Below are 22,713 nucleotides of genomic sequence, written 5' to 3' on the forward strand. Positions count from 1 at the left end.
CAGCCTGATTCGCAGTGGTGAGGCATATCCTCTAGCGTTTAGTGAGAGAAGGTTTACTGAGGTGCTCATTATTTTATGGTTTAGTTTTATTTTGGTGATGTAATCCTCACTTCTTTTACGGATAGTTACGCTGCCGCTGGGATTCAAGCCCGTTCATCAGGTAGTATATCCTTTTCTGGAGATTGGTGGTTTCTCTCTCACTTTTTTTTTTTGCCAGAATGGTTCTTAATTCTTCCAGCAGGGTGATAAGGCCACTGATGTCAGCGGTGTAGTCATAGGCTGTTAGTAGTTTTTGTGAAGAGTCTCGAACTTTTTTAAGAAAGCTCTGAAGCTGCTCATTTGTAAGTGGGCCTTCAGTGTGAGGAAGACCTGCATTTCCAGTGTCCTCGTCATCATCTGAGGACTCAACAAGCTCGATCTCCTTATCCCCCTCTACAGGCTGTTGGGAGGGTTCCTGAATGCCTGGAGACAAAGGTTCCCTGTTGCAGCTGCGCTGGTTTGTCTTTGGCTGTTTTTCCGTTTTTGTTTCTTGCTCCTCTTCTTTATTTTTATCTTTATCAGAGTTAGTTAGTCGTCTGTTTTCTGTTTCCTTTTCTCTGGGGTTGCTTTTAATTGATGTTGGTGGAGGTTCTTTCGAAAGTTGGGTTTCGTTAGTGCTACCACTTGATTTTGTCTCCTCGGCATTCGACTGAGAGTTGTTTCCATGAGATATTTGTTGTTTGTTAGGGATACTATGCTTTTGGAGTTGGCTGCTTTCTGCTTTTGATTCTCTGATCCGCTAGGGTTGGTAGTATTGTTAACCGGTTTCTCATTTCTGGGTATATACGGGCATAACTTCCTGACATGACCTTCTTCGTGGCAGTAAAAGCACTGAGCAGCAACAGTAATATATAAAGTTTAGGGTACTCCGTCTATTTCTGTGTTGATTATTTTGGATATGGAGCCGATTGTATTGTCGCCAAAGTGCATTAGAGCCTGTCTTCTAAAGCTCTTGATGTGAGCGAATTCAGGCCTAGTTGTAGAGGCGCGTAGGGTTCGGATTTTACCTGTCACTGCGCCGTATTTTGAATAGTAATCCGCGAAGCATTTGATGGCTTATTTCTGGTGGGACATTTGACACTGTTACTTTTGTGGGAGCAAGTGCGATTGGTGAGACATTCACGTGACATGCTCCGATGTCTATTCCATTTTCAATTAATGTCTCAGACCAAGATACGTTGTTAAAGCACATTTGTACGGTTCCGGCAACTCTTGAAATGTGAGTTATATTTTTTGGGGGACCGTGCTGAACTACTGCGTCTAGATACTTTTCTAGTGGGGTATTTTCGATTGCGAAAATTACAATTCCGTTGTCTAGGGAAACGCGGTTGGCTAGCTGAACGTTTGCACGTGCGATGGTCGTTGTCCCAGTATTAATTCACGCGGAGGTATTAGCTACTATGTTGGCATATAGATATAGATCATAGGTTCCTAAAGTGGGCGGTACCCCCCCCCCCCTCCCCGCCTAGTTGGCGCTGAAACCTTCTAGGGAGTCTATAGTGCGATCAGAAGCATTTGTGGGCGTTCAGGTGTACTAGGAGTCGGTGGCTCTTTATAGAAGAAATTAATAATATATATTTAAAAATTAATTATTTTCGTGATTTTGCGATTAGATAATCAATTAAAATTTAAATATTGCATTTTAATTCATCTTATGCCCGTCTTCCACGATCAATTTTTTTTATCAATTTTCTATTTCAATTATTTAATCATTTGAAAATTTACCATGTCAGATAGAAATAGATGTCAATTTTCTTTGTCAATGAGAAAATAGAGCATGTATATATGTGTGTATAATAGGTTACGTTTAGCAAATATATTCGTTATATTTCATTTCAAAATATATATAAAATATATAGAACCACTTTTCTAATTGATTTGCACAAAAATAAACCCAATTTTATATAATTTAATATTATGAGTAAAAATAATAATGGCAAGAAAGAAATAAAATCGTAAATTTTAGTTAGCCTAGTTAGTATTACCTTATATTGCTAACTAGAGGGAAAAAACAAAGCAAATATTATTCGAAACTTATTATACTGTTTTCTGTGGTTATGTTTTGTAGGTTTGTTGTTTATATCTTGTGTAATTATTTTATTTATTAATTATTATTTATAATTATTCGGACAATGTCGTGGTCGGACGAACAAAATGCGCTTGCGTGCAAAATAAAAAATTGAATGTATCATACAGGATATTTTAACTTCTATTTTTTATATACTTAAAAAATTTATTCATTTTTTGCTCTTTCAAAGCACTTGTTCAAACAGGAGTACGACGGTATCGCAAAATTTTCCATTCAACTCGATGAATCAACTCTCCCAAATAATGAACCACTACTCTTATCATACGTACGATTCATAAAAGAAGAAAAAGTTTGTCAAGAATTATTATTTGCTAAAAACTTGGAAGTGGATACAAAGGGAGAATCTATGTTTAATACCATGAATAAGTTTTTTCAAGAGAAAGACATTCCTATTCGTAATATTTTGTCTGCTGCTACTGATGGTGCTCCAGCAATGACAGGGCGCCACAAGGGTTTCATAGCGCATTTGAAACAAGCAGTATCAAATGTACTCGCTATACATTGTGTTCTTCATCGTCAACATTTGGTTGCGAAAAAATTTAAGTAAACGCCTGCACATGTCGCTCCATTACGATATTATAGTAGTCAACAAGATTAGAAGCAATTCATTGAGTGACAGATTGTTTAGCCAACTTTGTAGTGAAAACGATGAAGATTTCAATCGTTTGCTGCTTCACACAGAAGTTCGCTGGCTTTCAAAAGGTATTTGTCTGAATCGATTTTACAGTTTGTGTGATTCAATACTAGAGTTCCTAGAAAACAGAGACGATGGATTGCAGGCCAACCTGATTACATCCAAAAATGACATGGTTTATTTGACAGCCCTCTATAAAATATTTAATGAAGTCAATCTACAACTACAAGGTGATGAATTGAATTGAATTAAAACAAAAAACGTTATTGCCGCTTTTGTAGGGAAACGTCTTCTGTTCAAGCGGAATATGGGCCGAGAGGAATATAGCCACTTTTCAAAATTATCAGCAGTGTCTGTCAAAAAGGAAGATTTACTTACATACTGCCAACACTTGGAGGTTCTCCATGCTGATTTCAATGAGCGATTCAAAGATATTCAAAAAATGAATATACCAAATTGGGTTCTAGATCTTTCTCACATGTAAGCACTGCAAGATCATCAAATTTAGAAGTGGAACTCATAGAACTCACAACAAATGAAGAACTAAAAATAAAATTCAAAACTGGATACCAAGAGTTCTGGCTTCAAAAATCAATACCGACACTGTACCCTGGATTATGGTAAATAGTGCAGAAATTTTTAATTGCATTTCCATCTTCTTATTTGACTGAGCGTGGGTTTAGTGCTGTAGTGAATTTGCTATCTTAGAAAAGGAACCGATTGAATATAACTGAGCATAGCGATTTACGACTGTTTTTAACGAAAGTTGAACCCGATATTAACCAACTTTTAAAAATGCACCAGGCTCATCCTTCACATTAATTTGTTATTTTTTCTGTGCATTTTTACTTTGTAAGTTCGAAATAAACCATCTAATATAATTGATGGGGTTTTAATTATTACAATAAGATTCTTACTAATGTAATGCAGTCTCTTAATAGGTATTCCGAATTTTAATATTTAAACTTGTATGACACTGTGCATAATGTTATTCGAGCATACATTTTACATTCTTTACATATGAGCTACGTTTCACCAAAATCGGTATAGCAATAACTGTATTCAATATGAAGCACATATTGGCCACTTATTTTTAAAAATTTAACGGCATAAGCAGTAATGTATCATTAGTTGCTATCAACGTCATACATAATTAGAAGAAACACACGTATAAACCACAGTGAAAATTATTTAATCGTAAATATTTTTAAAATTTAAAAAATAAATTCAAAATTTAAAATTTGAAAATTAAATAATTTTCACTGTGGTTTATACGTGTGTTTCTTCTAATTATGAACGCACCACAGGTTTCGTTATTTAAAACAATACGTCATACATATCAAACGGCTTGAACGCGGAAAACTGTTATAATGGGGGGAGTTACAAAATTTATGTCTTGCAAAGTGGGCGGTGGCCCGAAAACGTTTCAAAACCTATGATATAGATAGATAGATATTTTTATTTATTTATGAATTTTTTTTATTTAACTTGTTAAAATATACAGTAGAGGAAAGGTAACAAGGACTATTAACATATTATAAGTATATAAGTGTATATATATATATATATTACAGAGAAAGAAACATTTTCCTTTCGGGTATACAATAGAGAATGCACTAAATGAATTCAAAATTTACAGTTCAGTTTCAGTCTGAGGTAACTTTCAGATGAATCGTATTGGAGTAGTCAATCCAGAAGAGGTTATACCAGTTGGATTCCACTCCTCCATGAATTTCGCGACAGTTCTTATTTCTTTGAAGTACTCAAGTTCCAATAAAAGTCTGCTTTTTAGTTTCCGACGGAGGATATACATGAGGGTTTGTGCAGTTTCAGTGATGGATGGATGCTGGTTATTTCTTGACTGCTTTAGGTAGAAGCTGTAGATGACGGCCTTAGCGCAGATGAAGAGGAAATTGCATGTTCTGTGTCTGTGTTCTTCTGTGTGGACTAAATTCCAGTAGTCTTCTTGGCTGTGTGCGTAGTTACAGGTGCTAGAGGAACTTTGGAAATGATTTTGTAATCGGTATTAATTAGGGAGATTGGACGCCAGTTTCTGATATCCGTGTGGTCTCCCTTCTTTGGTATCAATCGTGCTACTGAGGTAGTGACGGATTGTGGGAGGCCATTGATGTAGGCTTCTTGCAGTGTTTTGAGGAGAAGTGGTCTGAGTTGATTCCAGAAGACTTGGAAAAACTCTGACGTGAGACCATCAAGGCCAGGAGATTTGTTCTTTGGCAAAGATGTGCATGCGGTTTTCAGTTCATCTAGCGTGATTTTCTTTTCTAAGTGGTTCCGATCTGTTGCAGAGATTTTTTTTTGTTTCTTTCAGTATTTCGTGAATGTCATAATAGGATGTTCCTGCAGTGCTGTATGCATTCTTTTAGTATTGTAGGATTTCAGAGGTGATTTTAATTGGATCTTCTGTGATGCTGTCATCTTGAAGTCTGATAACAGAGATGGAGTTTGCTTCCTGGCATTTTTTTTCCAAAGAGAAGAAATATTTTGTTGGAGCGTCTGAAAGATTTATTTGTGTATTCCGCGATCTAAGTAGGGCAAATTTTGCCGATAATTCTGCCTGTCTTTGCATGGCTTGGAAGGCAGAATGATGTTCAGGGCTTTCTTCTGGGAGATACTTGAGCTGTTCTTAAAGTTCTGGGATTCTAATGTTCCTCTGTTGATTTTTCTGGTAATTATAGGTCTGCGTAAAGGATTTTATTCGTGATTTTAAGTGGGCCACCATGTATTCATTGGTTCTGTTTCCACTTTGGAGTGAGTGAGGTTGGTTATTAAAGCCTGAGTGTTTATTATATAAGCTGGATCTTTCAGGAGAGTATTGTTGAAGATCCAATAGGCACTTCCTGATTTGGATGCTTCCAAAGATAATGAAAGTCGCAGCTTGACGAAGCAATGATCTGAAATGTAGGAAGGGATGTGTGAGATGTTTCTAACTAGAGGCAAGGTGTGTTTGGAAATGTAGTATCTGTCCAGTCGCTCTTGTTAGAGTGGCCTATTTGTCTCTGTGATTACTGACCTCCATGTCTAGGATTTCTTATCAGAACGTTGATGCCGAAAGACGTCGATGAGTTCATTATCGTTTACCAGTGTTTGAAGTTTGTTTATTAATTGGCTACGATGTTCAGTACACTGAAGTCTGTCTTTTTCTTGGTCAAGAGTGCAATTAAAGTCTCCAGCTATTATGATATGTTCTTGGTTTATACTAGAAAGATGGTTTTGAACGAATTCCAGGATTTGTGATGCCAGAACATCCTGCTGTGGTATATAGATGTATACAGGGTATTATGGTTTGGCGCTATTATGTGAGCATATAAGGTATATCCTGGTATATCAGCAATCACTTTTAGTTTGTACATCATAGATCTCCCATAGAGAAAGTTAACTCCTGCTCCATGATGTTGCTGGGTCGCAGAGTGCTGTAAGTCATAAGGCCACTCTGCCCATCTTCTGGATAAATTGGATGAGGAGTTGATCTTTGTTTCTTGCAGAAGTATTAGGTCTATATGATATTTTTGCACCTGGTCAAAGACTATTCTGTGGCATAGAGCAGAGGCACATTCTCTTGCATTAAGAGAGAAAAGGCTTATAGACACTATCATTTATGAAAGTTTGATTGTAAGTTTAATCTAATATTGGTCCTTGTACTGTCTTTGTTGCCCATTAATTAGGTAGTAGATTCGCTTGCTCCTGTTAACCTGTGCTCTGCTCTTTTATATATATATATATATATTATTTAACTTGTTAAAATATACATTAGACGATAGGTAACAAGGACTATTTACATATTATAAGTATATATATATATTACAGAGAAAGAAACATTTTCCTTTCAGGTATAGAATAGAGAATGCAATAAATGAATTCAAAATTTACAGTTCAGTTTCAGTCTGAATTATCTTTCAGATGAAACGTATTGTCGTCGTCAATCCAGAAGAAGTTATACCAGTTAGATTCCACTCCTCCATGAATTTCGCGACAGTTCTTATTTCTTTGAAGTACTCAAGTTCCAATAAAAGTCTAATTTTTAGCTTCCGACGGAGGATATACATGAGGGTTTGTGCAGTTTCAGTGATGGATGAGTGCTGTTTATTTCTTGTCTGTTTTAGGTAGAAGCTGAAGACGATGGCCTTAGCGCAGATGAAGAAGAAATTGCATGTTCTGTGCCTGTTTTCTTCTGTGTGAACTAAATTCCAGTAGTCTTCTTGGCTGTGTGCGTAGTTACAGGTGCTAGAGGCAGTATTCAGGGCATAGGTGATTATCACTTTGTTTGTGGGACAGGTTAGATATGTGTGTTCCAAGGTACCTGAAACGTCACAGAATAGACAGATCCGTTTCTCTTATTGAAATATTTAGAGCCTAGATGGGGTTGGCAAGATGTTATACCATAGTCTACACTGTATGTCGGAATCCGGTTTGGCACACTTTGATTTATATGGCAGATCCCTCTGAAAACTGAGTGGCATATGCAGTCTTGTAGATGAGAGTGTTAAGGATGAATATAAGAAGGGCAAGGTTGGAGACACTGACATGAGGAAGTGGTATATTTTCTTGTAGTTGGAGGGAAGAATTGGAAGTGAGGCTTCAGATTGTACAAGGTGAAATATAGGCCCCGAGCAGTTTCTAGAAGGAATACGGATTTTCTGAGGTGTTGCGATATCTGAATAGGCTTTTATAATGGAGGCTTGCAGCTGTTGATATTGCTTTTCAGTTTTTGGGTTCTTCATTGGTAGGCTTGTGAATGCTTCCCACTTTAGGGTCTGGGTTAGGAGGTGTCACTTAGTATGGGTGACTCTTTTCCATTCAAAACAATAACGTCACTTATTAACAACTAACAAATGACGTCACTTATAACAACAAACATTCACGACACGATCCCTAATCTTATCTTGATCTTGTTCAAAGTGCCCCACCAATCATGACACAAATCCTTATCTCTAATCATCATCCATAATTCCATACGCAAACAAAACAAACGTGACATCATACACACAGATGTTCCACAGAAAAAATTCGTAACATTCCAAACTCATGACGTCACACACAATGACGCCATCACCTCAACAACCAATCATGTCACGATTCCTTATCTTATCTTGATCTTGTCAAAAGTGACACCCATACTATTGAATATGAATATATAATAAAATATGTATTAGCTATGAAAAATAAATTGTGTGTTTGAGGGACACCAGCATATAATTAAATTATACAGAAAAGCCTAAACGCTGCCGCCACTAGATTCTACTATACTCTAAGAATTCCCAAAGTCTTTTAACAGGAAAAAAATACCCCAAACTGTATTTGATATCAATATCAGCCAAACGCACATGTCTCAACAGAGAAATGTTACGATAACAAAAACACCACAGACAGTGGTGATGTCCATAAATTCCTATTTCTGCATATTGCATTGTAAATAATATCTGTGAAATAAAATGTGTAGTCTTAAATGAACAAATGGTGTCGTTGATGTGTTATGCATATTTAAGTAAGATCACTTTTAAAATCACAGTGAATTCACACACAATTTATTTATTTATTGAACTTTAAGATCTTTAGACAAATCAAAATATTCGGATGAGTTGTGAATAAAATATGAATTAGAATGTGAATATAGAATAAATATGAATGAGTTATGAAAAAAAATGTGTATTTGAAGGGACACCAGCATATAATTAAATTATTATGAGAAGCTCGAAAGGCCGCTGCCGTATTGACTCTGCTATACTCTAAGAATTCCCATAGCCTTTAACAGGAAAGAAATACCCCAATATATATTGGAAAATGAGTACTGCCATCTATAGACAACCTAACACAAAATTTGATGACAATGAAAGATGTTTGTCACCCTGGGAAATTACAAGATATCTTATCACTAATCATCACCCATAATGCCATACGCAAACCATTTACTTATCTACACCTCATAACAACACACATTCACGACGCCATCGCTTCCCCCATCTTCCTTTTCCATTCAAAACAATAACGTCACGTTTTTCCAACTAACAAATTACGTCACTTATTGACAACTAACAAATTACATCACTTATCTTCATCTGATAACAACAATACACATCCATGGCAGGATTCCTTATCTTATCTTGTTCTAAGTGCCCCACCAATATCGACAGGAATCTTTATCCACTAACAATCATCCCTTTCCATTCAAAACAATAACGTCACTTATTTACAAATAAGAAATTACGTCACTTATTTACAACTGACAAATAACGTAACTTATCTTCATCTGATAACAACACACATCCACGACACGATTCCTTATCTAATCTTGATCTTGTTCAAAGTGCCCCACCAATCACGACACCAATCCTTATCTCTAATCATCACCCATAATTCCATATGCGAACAAAACAAACAACGTGACGTATCACACACACACAAATGGTCTCCAGTCAGATTATTTAGAGCGCCTTATTCCAAACATTCCGAATTCGTGACGTCACACAGATACACACAAAATGACGTCATCATCTGAACAACGTCAAGATTCCTTATCTTATCTTGATCTTGATCTAGATAAGATAAGGAATCTTATCTAGATTGATCACTAGTGCCTCCCATACTGCTGTACGAATTTCTCTTCTGCGATTTTAAAACAAAGCGGAAATAATTACAAAAATAAAAGGAGGAGGAAATGTTTGTGTTATTATTTAATATTTAAAAGTATCATATAATTTCATATATAATGACATGCCAGCCCTATGTTTTACAAGTCTGATAACGTGTTACTGTAAAAAAAAACCTGAATAAATAATTTAATTATAAAATTTTTCAATGTAGTTTCTAAATTTAAAGCAGTGATGAGCAATTAAATAGTAAATCAAATTCTCGGTTCGATTCGCATAAAGAATATATTTTTTTCTTTGATAAGAAAGATAGAGCCTGTGTAGCTTAGTGGATGGGGCGTTTGCATACCACGGCGCTTGGCCGCATGAAGGAAGACTTAATTTAGAGTCTAGTGGTGACTAGAGGAAATTTTTTTAAGCCTTTTTTCGACCGGTTCCCGAGTTAGTCGATCTGTGGCACGGGCAAGTGGGTTTTGTCTCCCATAAACTCAATATAATCGACCGTAGAACCCACATTATTTCAGACATTAAAAAATAAGAGTGTTAGGGTTAGGGACCACGTGATGGCGGCACCTGTAGAGCCGTCTCTCTTCACTGCGTGCCGGTTAATTAGTGATAGTTTTGGGCCGGCTATCTCTGATTGGGTACGAATGGAGATTGAACTGCCCACTCAGTCTCCAAAAGTAGGACAGGGCTAAACGGCCTCGCCTACTCCCTGTAAATATGGGAATAAAAAGGCGTTAACTGATTTGATTTTGATAAGAAGGTATTAATTTATTTTCCATTATTTAGGTAATTTTAATTTTTTAAACTGCACAAATTAATCCACATGTAAAAATCAACATTCATAAAATAGATTTTTAATTAAAATATACTAATTCTGCCGTACAAAACGAACATCATGGACCGCACAAAACTCCTGAGAGGGCCGCATGCAGTCCGCAGACCATTGGTTGCTCATCACTGCTTGTGGCTCCCTAATTTTTTTTATAACAGCTTTAATTTTAAAAATGGCTCTTGACTCCAAAACGTTTGCTGACCGCTGTTCTAAAACCCCTATAAACAAAGAACATACTAGAGAGGTAAAACGTGAATTAAAGACTTTGACGGCTGTAATTCAAAAGAACCTACAATTCTCTTTGCCTTTTTTTGTGAGAAAATATCTTTGGCGCTTCAAAACATCAAAACAAGGAAGGCTAATGGATTCTATAATATTCATAATGAATTACAGACACATTGTGGACCTTATGCTGGATTGTGGTTGGCCATATTCTTTAGCGACATAATTGAAAGTCGTTGGTCCCCCAGGAAAGTTAAAAGGACAAAAATCATCATTGTGCTAAAAGCTTCAGCAGACAAAAGTGAAAGCTATCGCCACATAGACCTTTTAATTGCAACCTACTAACTGCTGGAGAGACTGATTCTGAATAGGATCACTGGGAAAATTTTGGAATTTGTTCCATTAGAACAAACAGGATTCAAAAGAGATCATTGTATAGATCAGGTCCTTAGCTTGCATTGCAACTTACATTGAAGCAGGGTTTCAAAGATGCTTGAAGACTACTACAGTCTTTGTTGATATGATAGCGACGTATGATACTGTCTGGAGGGTGGGAGGGACTCATGTACGAATTCCTTAAGATCATCCCATGTAAAACACTAGTGCACCTCATAAATAAATTGTTATGTGATCGATATTTCAAAGTGGTAAATGGGGGAAATATGAGTGAACAGAGAGTGTTTAAAAATTGGCTACTACTGAGTGCTATCACCACTGCTTTTCAGTCTTTCAACTAACAGTTTCAATCTTTCAACCCTGAAACAGTTAGTAAAAAGTTTGCTCATGGAGATGATTTAGCTTTGATAATCAGTGATAAATATATAGAAATAAATGAATAAATATTGATAAATGATATGTCGGACTTATGGCAGTTCTATAACCAATGGAGATTAACACCCAATCCTGGTAAAACTGAATGTTCTTGTTTTCACTTTAATAACAGACTTGCAAACAAAAACCAGAGATATATGTTGATGGGATATTAATCTCGTTTAATCCGACACCCAAATACTTGGGGATAACCTTGGATAGAACTCTGCCATATAAACAACATATGATTAATATCGCTGTTAAAGTACGTACTAGAAATAATATAGTTCAGAAGCTCTGCAGTACTACATGGGGCTCAAGTGTCACAACTGTATGGCACACCGCTTTGGGACTGGTCTACAGCACAGCAGAGAATGGTGCCCCCTGTCTGGCTTAATATCCACCACGTGAACAGATTAGATGTTCAACTTAATCTCACTGTGCGCTTAATAACGGGTTGTATCAGAAGCACACCCTTAGAATGGCTCCCCATTCTGAGACCTTCCATTAAGACCGCCTGAAATCTTAGACAGAATGCCAGCTTGATGAATAAGTGGGATGCACTGTGGACTTAAGCAGTATCACCTGAAGTCCGTAGCTACATAAATATTCTTCAAAAACCCTCTGGATTTGACCTGCCCAGGAATATATGGAAGACTGCTAACAGGATCCGTACAGGTTATGGTGTATGCGGAGATTTACTATCAAAATGGAGAATGATACCGAATCCCCACTGCCCTTGTGGAGCCGAGACCCAATCCATTCATCATATAGTTCAGGAATGTGAGTTAACGGCATATCCAGGTGAACTAAAGGACATTTTTGACCTATCCCCAGAGGAGATCAATTGGAAATATAAAAATATCACTAAATTTTTGCTTGATGCTTGTCATATATTTAACACCTTTATTTTATCTTCTTGTTTATGTTTTACTTTTTATGAATTTTATATACTGTACCTTATCTATATTCATATGTATTTGATGCTGTTGGCACATTCTCCCTCGATTAGTCTTTGGACTCCCTGGAGGTGTCAAATAATAATAATAATATTCCCTCCACCCCCATTTAAAAACACATATATCGGTCTTACGAAAATTGCGCCATCACGCGAACATGATGGTAATTTTTGAAAATGGCGGATGAGCAGGTAGGGGTATAGTTTGTTCTGATAGTTGTCGAATATGTGCATTTAATGCCTATTCGTATCATGTTTTCGATGGCTAGACACAATAATTGGTTAATTGGTGTAATGTAGATAACCGACATGTTGGAAATATTTGAGAATTCCCCCTCCCCATCCCTCCGGATATAAACCTAGTTAATCATTTCATTTAGTAAACAATCCGGCGTGATTTCTATCGCTAGATGTATTTAGGCTTAGTGACTATTTGCATTTCATAATAAAACTGCATTTATAAAATGATTTCATAGTTTGTATTCAGATCACTTTAAATTTTAACAAAATTTATACAGTTCGAATCGAAATTTTGTGGTTGATTGTTTCCTGTTTGTGCTCCACTGATTTGATTTTTGGACCCAAAATTACTGTAATCCACCCCTTCCTTTTCCATTTTTATTTTTTATTTTATTCTCTTGTGTGTATACATGTGCGTGTAAGTCAAGTTACGCATCATTGATTACTCCAGTTTTCGGAAGTTTAAATTCCAAATATTTAAACTCCCGTTAAAGAGAATTGGCTTGCTTTTCATATTCCTGAAATGAGGCTATTTAATTTCTTATTTTCACTAATGTGTTTAAGAAATTTTTTTCATTTTTATTTGGTTCAAGATATACGATAGTTGTCAATAAATTGTGTGTTGTTTTTTTGGACTGTTGAAGGCATGTTTACTTCTGAACATGAAACCGATTTAACTTTTAACTTCTGCGGGTCTCACCAAGCCCATTCCATCAAAATGTTGAATTAGGCGCAACTTATAAATCACTGCTTTTGTTATTCAAATATTTGTCATTGCTGGTATATTGAACTTGTATGTCATTTGTGTAGAAGACATGGAGGCACTGTTGGAACTATTTGTGATCATGTTTTCTTTTATATTTAATTTTAAAGCAGTATCATGGCACATTTAAATTTATTGGAAAATTTTTCATATCTGCCCAGGTCTTTGACAATTATCACATGTATATATACTGTTGAAATGTAGAGTAAATATTGGTTAGGTCATTAGATAGTGCAAATATCCACTATTTATTATTATTATTATGCGACACCTCCAGGAAGTCAGGTAATAATAATAAATAATGTTCCAAAGACTCATCGAGGGAGGGCACCTAATCTACAACTCTGTCTCCAACGCTCTTAACCCACCATACAACAAACCTCAGCTACCATCATCATCTACAACAATGGCATCTACTGCCCACCACCACTACCACTAATATTTTCACAGACAATCACAAACATCCATGCCAACAGCAGGATTCGAACCTGCAACCTTTTGCCTGGAGAGCAGATATGCTAACCACTTGGACAGCCAGCCACGCTATCTAGTGCCTGCTATTGCTGCTTCCTGCTACAGACTATTGCCTGTCTTCTCTCTTTCTCCATTTCCCATCCAGTTGAATTTCCCATTAAATTAGCAGTTTAAAAGCGATTCAATTGCAGATGGGGCTAAGTTGAACACAGCTAAAGAATAATGGGGTAAGAATGCTTAAGCAGTTTGAACTGAATCTCTGGGCAGAATAGTGAATATGTCTGCCAACATAGACAAATGTAAAGTTTAAAACTATATATACAACTATAAAAAGTAATATAGTATTCCACTCTACTGCTGGAGTTAATGAAGCATGAGAGACTACTGCAAAGTGGTGACAAGTGTAGTATTGATGTGCCTCTGTACTGATGGCATTGACAAGTAAATATATGGACCGTTTCAATTGAAGGCGAGTTAGCCTATCTCACATGGAGGTAGCAGGGTTTTTTCTTCCAGTATAACCTCAAGTATTTCATCTCATATACAGACAAATTAGCCCTTAGAACACGCAATTTACAGACAAAAAAATACTGTTGTTGGTGATGATTGTAGTAGTGTCGTAGTAGGTGAATTAAGTAGTAGTGGAAAGAGTGAGATGTATTTAGCGAGGTAAAGTAGATTGTCCTCCCGTGACGAGTCTTTAGACTCCCTGGAGGTGTCACATAAAAATAATATAAGGAAACGATTGTATTACTGTATAAAGCTTTAATTCGATCACATTTGGACTCTGGCATAGGGATGATCACCTGGATTTTGAGATTAGCAAGCTGTGGAACAAGGTAAGAGGCGAGTATTAAAGGCAGTATTGACTATGTAGAATGTAAGCTAAGAGGATAGGTTGAAGAAATGTAATTTGTAAAGTTTGGTTAATAAAAGGAGAAGATATGATATATTTTAACGCAAATACAAATTGTTGAGAGGAGCTTACGTGGTAAATACTTGGCAAAGTTTTCAAAAGATTGTTAAAAAAAAAAGCAAGGATAAGAGGCCAGCCTTGGAATTGTGTAAAGGTGTGGTAGTTACAGGAGTTGGGCTTCTTTTTTAATGGCACGTTAGGAACATGTTGCTAAATCATGTGGTATATAAATGCAAAATCTTATATTGTGTGTGTTAGTTTACTTGCTGTATTTACTACCTGTGATGACATTGACTTCAGGAGATATTTTAGAATAATTAGATAATTACTATATTTATAATGCAAGCTGATATTGTAATATTATTAATTGTTAATCTTGGGATGGATTGCAATTAGAACATCAGACTAAATCTCAGAATGAATGTCCCAACCAAAAAGAAAACATAAAACGTACAGCCTGTGCTGCTGAAGTGAATTGTAAAATTTTCATATTGTAATTCTTGCAAATACAAAATTGCTTACAATGTGCAAACCTTTGTGACCAAATTGGGTATGAAAAAGTAGCATGTAGATGTTTTGAAGTATGTAGGAAGATATTTCAGCTCTACAAAAGAGATACATGAAAATGTTATTCATGTATCTCTTTTGTAGGTAAATTTGGTTGTATCATTACCCACAGAAAAAATTCAATCTCCTGTCTTCTTAATTTTTCTCTGATTCATGCATAGACAAACTTGGTAAATATCCTCATATTGTTCTCAACATAGCCAAAAAAAAGTGCTATATTTTCATTTTTTTGTCCATATTCAACTAATTCCTAAGAAGGATGACAAATCTTTGCCATCTGATTATCATATAATGTCACTCATTTCAGTTCTTTCTAAATGAATGGAGAAAAACCATTAACACTCAACTTTTACATGACCTTGAATCATCTTAATTAATAAATAAGTAGTATATATTTCTGGTAAAGTGAACAAACATATTCTGCTGAACAGCATATTGATTATATGGTCTTCTTACATATGTTACCTGCCTTTGGAAAGATGGCATGAAAAAGATTTTGGTTAATCTGAAGTGGTTACTCTTGATGACTTAAGTATTGATGACACAAAGACTTAAGTATGCTTCTGCTTTTAACTCATTACTTATGGAGGATGAATCTTTGTCTTCCAACTTTGTAGCTAATACTGGTGTTGCACTAGGTGCTGTACTTTCACCAACTCTTCTATGTATTAAAGACCAAGACTTGACAGATATGCTTATCCACTCACTCATGGCAAATAGATTTTGCTAGCTGGTGAGTAGCTGTAGGCTGACAAAATAAAATATTTTTTTAAATTAAATAATAATAATAAAACTTCTACATAGTCAATAGGAGTTCCATAAAACTTCTATTTTGTGGTATATATCATTAAAAATGGAGGCGAGAAGGTTCTCAGAAAAGCATATTTTTTGCATGGCTTGTAAGGTTTTGTGTAAATTGTTTTATCCTGTCAATAACCATTTCTTTGAATCCAGTACACAGTTTTGCTGATGACAGAACATTGCATTCCTCTCTCATTTGACAAGCTTTGCACTCCACATATTGCCAAAACTTGAAGAATATCACATTATACAATCCTAAATGCTATCTCCAAACCATTCTTCAATGATATCTGATAAATAAAAAAAATTTTTTTTTCTTGTTAAATAAAAAAGTCTTACTTGCGACAACATTTCTATTATCTAGAGAAGACGTGGTTTCTCTTCTTGGGATTACTGTACAAAATCCTGGACTCTCTCATGGCATACAATGTTGCAGATATCACTTCCTTGGTATCCAAAAAAAATTAGGTTTTTCTCTTTCATCTGAAGAGTTACTTTATCACTGAACAGCTGTTAACTATACAAATAAACCATTGAATATTAATAATGGAACACGTATATACCACAGTAATAACTTTAATTAAATAAAGATACAAATATTTCGTACTGAAAATAACAGTACATCCTCAGTGTAGAACAAACAGTTAAAGGAATAATTTTAATTAAAGATTATTAATTTATTATGCCACAGGTACCTCTAAAGATTAGACTGTTGAATATTGTTTTCACATTTTGGGTTGTGTGCCTAAGAGCATCCTACAAATACTTGACTCAGTACTGAAGAGAGCACTTAGGTTCATTAATGATGTGTCCCCCACTAATTCATGCCAGCCACTTTCAAGCAAGATGTTTAGTTTCTTGTGTGTGTTTTCTGCAGATACTGTTCATTAGCAATTAAATTTGCTAAAACACATTCAGCAGCTGTTTAACATCTTTAACATCCCTTTGCCATTTGACTCCAAACTCACAGAACAAATTTTTTATCTTTATTAATTTTTTCTACTGTCTTGTGGAATATTTGCTCCCTTTGTCGCCCCTCTTATAATGTATTTGGTGTAGGGTACAGTTTACAGGTCTTCAAATCCATCTTATGCCTTCTTCTTCTGTCTCCCCCCCCCCATGTGATGCACCTGTTTATCTGGAGGAGACCTCCCAGTAACGGTACTGGTCCCTTATCATTCTTCCTCTTTCTGTACTTCTCGCTTTACTTCTCCTGAGTCTTTTTCCATGTGGTACGATCTATAGACATCTGGAGAGGATGGGGGGAATCCTAGTAATCTGGCACTACTTTGGCCCCTGCTTCAGCAAGATGGGTAGATCTGGATGACCTGACCAAGATCATTCAGCTAGTGGTCTTGCCTGCAAGGATCAGTGGTGTTGCAGTAGGTCTCCTTCCCCATGAACTGTGGACAGGGCCTAGAGCTATGGTGACAGTACGAAATTAAGGGTTGCTCTGGCATTCCATTCCTTAGCATAGTCATTGCTTACCGGGGAGTGAGTATGTATGCCTCCATAGTGGGTGGGGAGCTCTGGTAACTTCTCTTCTTTTTAAGAATTTTTTATCCTTGTGTTTATTAGGGGCCTCTCTCTCATTATATCCGAACTAATTATAGAAGCCATTTGCACATCAACGGAAAACGAAAACATTAGAGACAAGAACAAATATACCAACATTCTTAATCGTATGCTCAATGTACAAATGCCCACTCTTGGGAAAATCACATCCTTTTTCATCCAGAAAGGTTTGGAAGGATTGGCAGGATCTCCCAAATCAATAGAGCTTCCTGTTGCAGATTTACCATCTGTGTCTGATGTAGCAGTAAAGAGAATGAGCACAGAGACTAGCTGCAAAACACTAAAATGCTCCAATTGTGAGGGAGATCACTTAATTTACTCTAGAGCATGAGAAGGGTTCAGAAAATTAAAACCAAGCTGTGTGTCTCCTGATCCATTATCAGGAGACACAGAGGCAGCATATCACAAGTAGCACCAACAATTGGTGGTAAACCTTCTTACACTGAGAAGGCTAGCTGTAAAAAAAGTGTCAGTAGGGACTTTAACCTGTATGACTGTCCCCATGGTTACAAATCCCAGATTTGTAGATTTTGCTTGCTATCTGTCCAGAGCAAATCAAAGAGAAAGGTAAGTAAGGGCTCACTCTTGATGAGAATCCATTATTAAAAAAAAATTGAACATGTACCTCAGAGAATCAAGAGCATGCTTTGAGATCCATTAGTAGATGGAATGGATACCTGTGTTCTTTCACAAACAAAACTTTTAATATGCTTAGTGTCCTGAATGGAGTTTAGTTTGATGTCTTGGATATTTTTCCTGGAAGGAAGAAATGATGGACACTCACTGCCTACAGTTCCCTAAAAAAGAAAAAAATTCAATGCCAATGAAATCATGACCTCACAACATTAGAAGTTGGCTCCATCAAAAAGAATGACAGCATTTCTACAATGCGCTTGTCCCTCTTGCAGAAGCATAAAATGATGTACCTTTGCCTGCAGGAGATGTACCTGAAGTCCAGTGATGATCCTGCACTACGAATTGTTACCATCATCCATAAGGACAGGATGCAGAATTGACCTGCCGAAAGAGGAGTTTTTTTTTGTTATTTCTGTGGGCAACCATATCCCCCTTCTTGCAAATTCAACAGCACAGATATGGGGGCAGTTACATCAGTCTCTTATTTGGATGTATGCTGCCTCTGCTTACTTCCCAGTACATATCTCACATGTTGACCTTGATAACCTCATATGTTTGTGGCAGTTATCACCCCTATACTTTTAATGGGGAATTGAAATGGATGCAACATTGTGTGGTAGTGCCTGCACTAACATCAGGTAGAGGACTGGACAATAATCTCTCCTTATTAAATACAGGAAGCAACACCTTCCATGTGCCTACCCAAACATTCACTGTCATTGACTTGCATGTCTTCTAATCCCTCCCTCTGTCTTAGTGGAAAGCCACTGACAGTCAGATGATCATTTTTCCATGATATCCACTCTTCTGCATGGCAACCATGTATTATGTCACAAATATCACAATGGAAAATAGAGCCAGCTAACTGGCTTACCTTTTCCTTAGCAGAATTGATTCTTTGGCATTCAGCTCATCTATCAGTAATATAGTGAATTATGTGACATGTATTACACAAGCAAGTTGCTGCAACTGCAATACCTGAAACATCTAGTTTGTTTATACTTTTGCCCCAAACCATCATGGATTACTGGTTGCATAGCAGCCAAGGAAATTAGAACAACACCTGGAATATCTTCTACAGATACCATCACAGTAGCAAACCTCACAGCTTTCAAATGAATTTATGAATGACATATGAATGAATATATGAATGAATGACAATGAATATATCTTGATCAGTCATGAGCACGAAAACATGCTCATGCCTGATCAAGATATATTCATTGTCAGTGCCAAAAGAAATCCTGTATCCAATACATATCCTCTGTGACCAAATCATCTATCAATAAAGAGGGCAGGGATAATATCCAGAAAATGGACAGAATTTTCGCCCCTTGAACGTAACGGATGTTCAGGTCAATTGCCAATACATAGAGATTTTTGCAAAATCATCAGCTATATCTTATCCCTCCTCAAGTTCCTGGCTCAGAAAAGCAAAACAGACATATTTCTTTTCTCTTCAAACAGTACAGAGGTTTACAACAAATTTATAAAGCAAGAACAGAAAGCTGCTTTGCTTCAATGTTGCCCAAGTGTTATTGGACCAGATAACATCTGTTATAAAATTAAAAATCTTTCACCATCTGCCATGGATCAGCTACTCTACCTATTCAACAGAAATTTCTGTGATAATATGTTCTGGAAATCTGGCAAAAGGTAATTATTGCCTTTCCTAAGCTAAGGAAGGATCTGTAAATCCCAATAAGCTATCGTCTGGTTGCTCTGACTGCCTGTGTAAGATTCTTGAAAAATTGGATAAATCTCATCTTTTATGGTTTCTGACAGAATACAATCTGGCTTCTGCAAATGTCATTCAACTATCATCTAGTCTGATTAGAGATGCCTTCCTAAAACATGTGAGCTTGGTAGTGGTTTTCTTTGATATTGCAAAGGTATGATGCTGCTTGGAGATTTGGAATTTTGAAACACCTATGCAATTTCGGTCTCAGGGAAATCTCATTTTTATCAAGAACTTTCTTATCCAAAGGAACCCTCAGTCTGAGTGGGAACCACCCTCTCCTGATTCTGCACCCAAGATGAGAGAGTCCTGCAAGGTTGTTTTAAGTACAGAGTTAACTGATTTTCCTTCAGCTGTACCTAATGCCCTTCTACGTGGATGACTTAATCATCTTCTGTCATGATTCAGCACATCTTCTGAGATGTGCTTTGCATTATGGGATACTAAGGAAAGGGTTGAGAACTCAGTCCACCTTTGCCACGAATTGCCCCAGTCCTGATGACACTGCAGACGCAAACTTTGTTTGCTTACACTTGGATAAAGGATTAAACTTAATATATAATTTATTTCCTGGAGGTCGTATTCCAGTTTAACAGTTCCAAAATTGTTTCGAGCAGTGGAAAAAATGTTGGGGCAAGTGCACTGACTTATATGGAGAGTACTTTGAAAATTAGAATATTTTTTTATTAAATTTAAAAAATAATAATAATTCTAGTTATTTTTGGGTACCCACTCCCCACGTACAACTCAAAAATATTTGTTATATTTTAGAGTCGATAAAAGGAAATATATTTTGGGAAAATAAACAATAAAATCTGTTATACTTCTTTCTTAACTTTCCATGTTTGAATATCCACTATTAATGGTTTAAATTCAGCATATTCCATTTCCAGCACACTATCTGTTGGAAATCTATTTTAGGCTACTGTGCTATGATTAATTGGTCATGGTACCTGAGTGCTCATAAAGATAAAATGCATAAAGTACATATCCTATCCTCATACTGGATATATTCCATTATGACAAAACCAGTGATAACAAAACATAAAAGACATTTGTAATAACTAGCATGACTCAACAGGTGTTGAGTCATGCTAGTTATTACATGCTAGCTAATTTAGCTAGCATGTAATAACTACTTGCTAATAACTAATAACCAACCTTTGCCGGCAAAATTAGCTAGTCATGCTAGCTAATTTTGCCGGCAAAGGTTGGTCGATTGGTAGAGCCTCTGCTACTAATGGTTCAGTTAAGTAAGTTTGAGCGCGGTTAGTAGTTGGAAGGGGGCCAATCGTTCGATGCTGTCGGCACACTCTCCCTCGATGAGTCTTTGGACTCCCTGGAGGTGTCAAAATAATAATAATAATAATAATAATAAAGGATTAAACTAAATATATAATTTATAGTCTAACCAAGTGAAAAAAAAACACTTCCAAGAAGCATAAAAAGTATTGACACATTGCAAACTGATTTCAAAAGAGCTGAAAGCAGATTTACTTAATTAACAATGTTTAAAATTTAATCATGTTTCAGCTAAATATTCAGCACTTCAGTCAAATTGAAGAATGATGAATGATTAAAAACGTAATAATACTTCACCTAATCGTGTTACCAGATGAAAATAAAAATGAGTGAATTAGTAAATAAATATATGTACATATATAGAGAGCTTATGAAAATATAATCTTTGGCAACGAGTGACAACGATTGTACATTTGGATGGCATTTATTGTATTTTTATGAGCTCTCTCTTCTTTGTTTGAAACTCTCAAAGTTTCTCTTTTTTTTATAACGTGTAGTATTTTTACTAATCTTTACTTTTTACTAATCTATTATTAACACTTGTATTGTTCTAAGTACTTTCTGCATCTCTTGTATTATATTTTCATTTGTGCTATTTATTCAGTGTGTTAATAAAATTTCAATTAAGTCTGGCCGAGATGTCTACTCAGCAAACCACAACCTTGTATTTTATTTCCCTTGCCACTTTTATTCTTTTACAACTGGTTATCAGCTTTTTCTCTTGTGCGTTACATGTGGTAATGATTTCATTTCCTGACCAGTGCACAGGAGTTCTCCAGTACTTTACCCACTCTTCTTTCTTTACATAAATGACCTTCTCTCACTGGCTGCTTATCTATAGCTTTGCTGATTACAGTATACTTGTTGTTATTTGACAAACCTAGTGGTGCCCACTCATCAGAAGTTTAAAAAATCCTCCATGACCAATGTTGGTCAAAGGAAGTGATTACATGTCTCAACTATTCTTCATTTTGACGAGTGTTCACTTCACTTTACTTTTGATAACATTCAGAACTAAGAAGAGAAATACATGGTGATATTTCTCTTCTTAGACTGCCCTAGCCCCTTAGCATTCTTCAGCTTGCAAAAACTTGAGCATTTTTCTGCACAAGGTAGTGCTTTTTACCTATATAACTGCTAACTGCCTAAATCCCAAATCCACTCTAAATGGGGTGGGTGCATCGCAACTAAAACTAATAGCATTGCTTAATGCTGTTCGGAAGAGGGGCAATTAATTGATGGCCTCTCTCAGAACTAAATACTCGAATCCCTCTCTCACCAATGTTAATTTTCTGTTTTATAATTCTATAGGTGCTTTCATGGTAATTGCTCTGCTGAATTGACTACTGTTATTATGCCGCTTTTTTCTAAAACTATAAGAAACTGGTCACCCTTCTTGCATACATTTCCCAGTTTATTGAACCAACTTCTCCTCTTTCAGTTCATTTACCTCTTTTATGGAACAGCCTACCTCATTTTGTTTTTCACAAAGACTACAACTAAGAT

General features: G+C 36.2%; 1 protein-coding gene across 1 annotated transcript in view; it reads left to right on the forward strand.

The window, feature by feature from the left end:
- Positions 1-22,713, forward strand: part of Ranbp16 (Ran-binding protein 16) — a 1,020,902-nt gene that overhangs the window by 78,020 nt on the left and 920,169 nt on the right. Inside the window, exon 2 of the mRNA XM_090392964.1 lies at positions 17,535-17,775. Within this exon, the coding sequence (XP_090249090.1) occupies positions 17,535-17,775 (241 nt within the window). The remainder of the gene's footprint in view (positions 1-17,534; positions 17,776-22,713) is intronic.

Source organism: Typopeltis vanoorti, chromosome 5, assembly GCF_054136105.1.
Source record: "Typopeltis vanoorti isolate ZY-2024b chromosome 5, IOZ_Tvanoo_1.0, whole genome shotgun sequence".
NCBI lineage: Eukaryota > Metazoa > Arthropoda > Arachnida > Uropygi > Thelyphonidae > Typopeltis > Typopeltis vanoorti.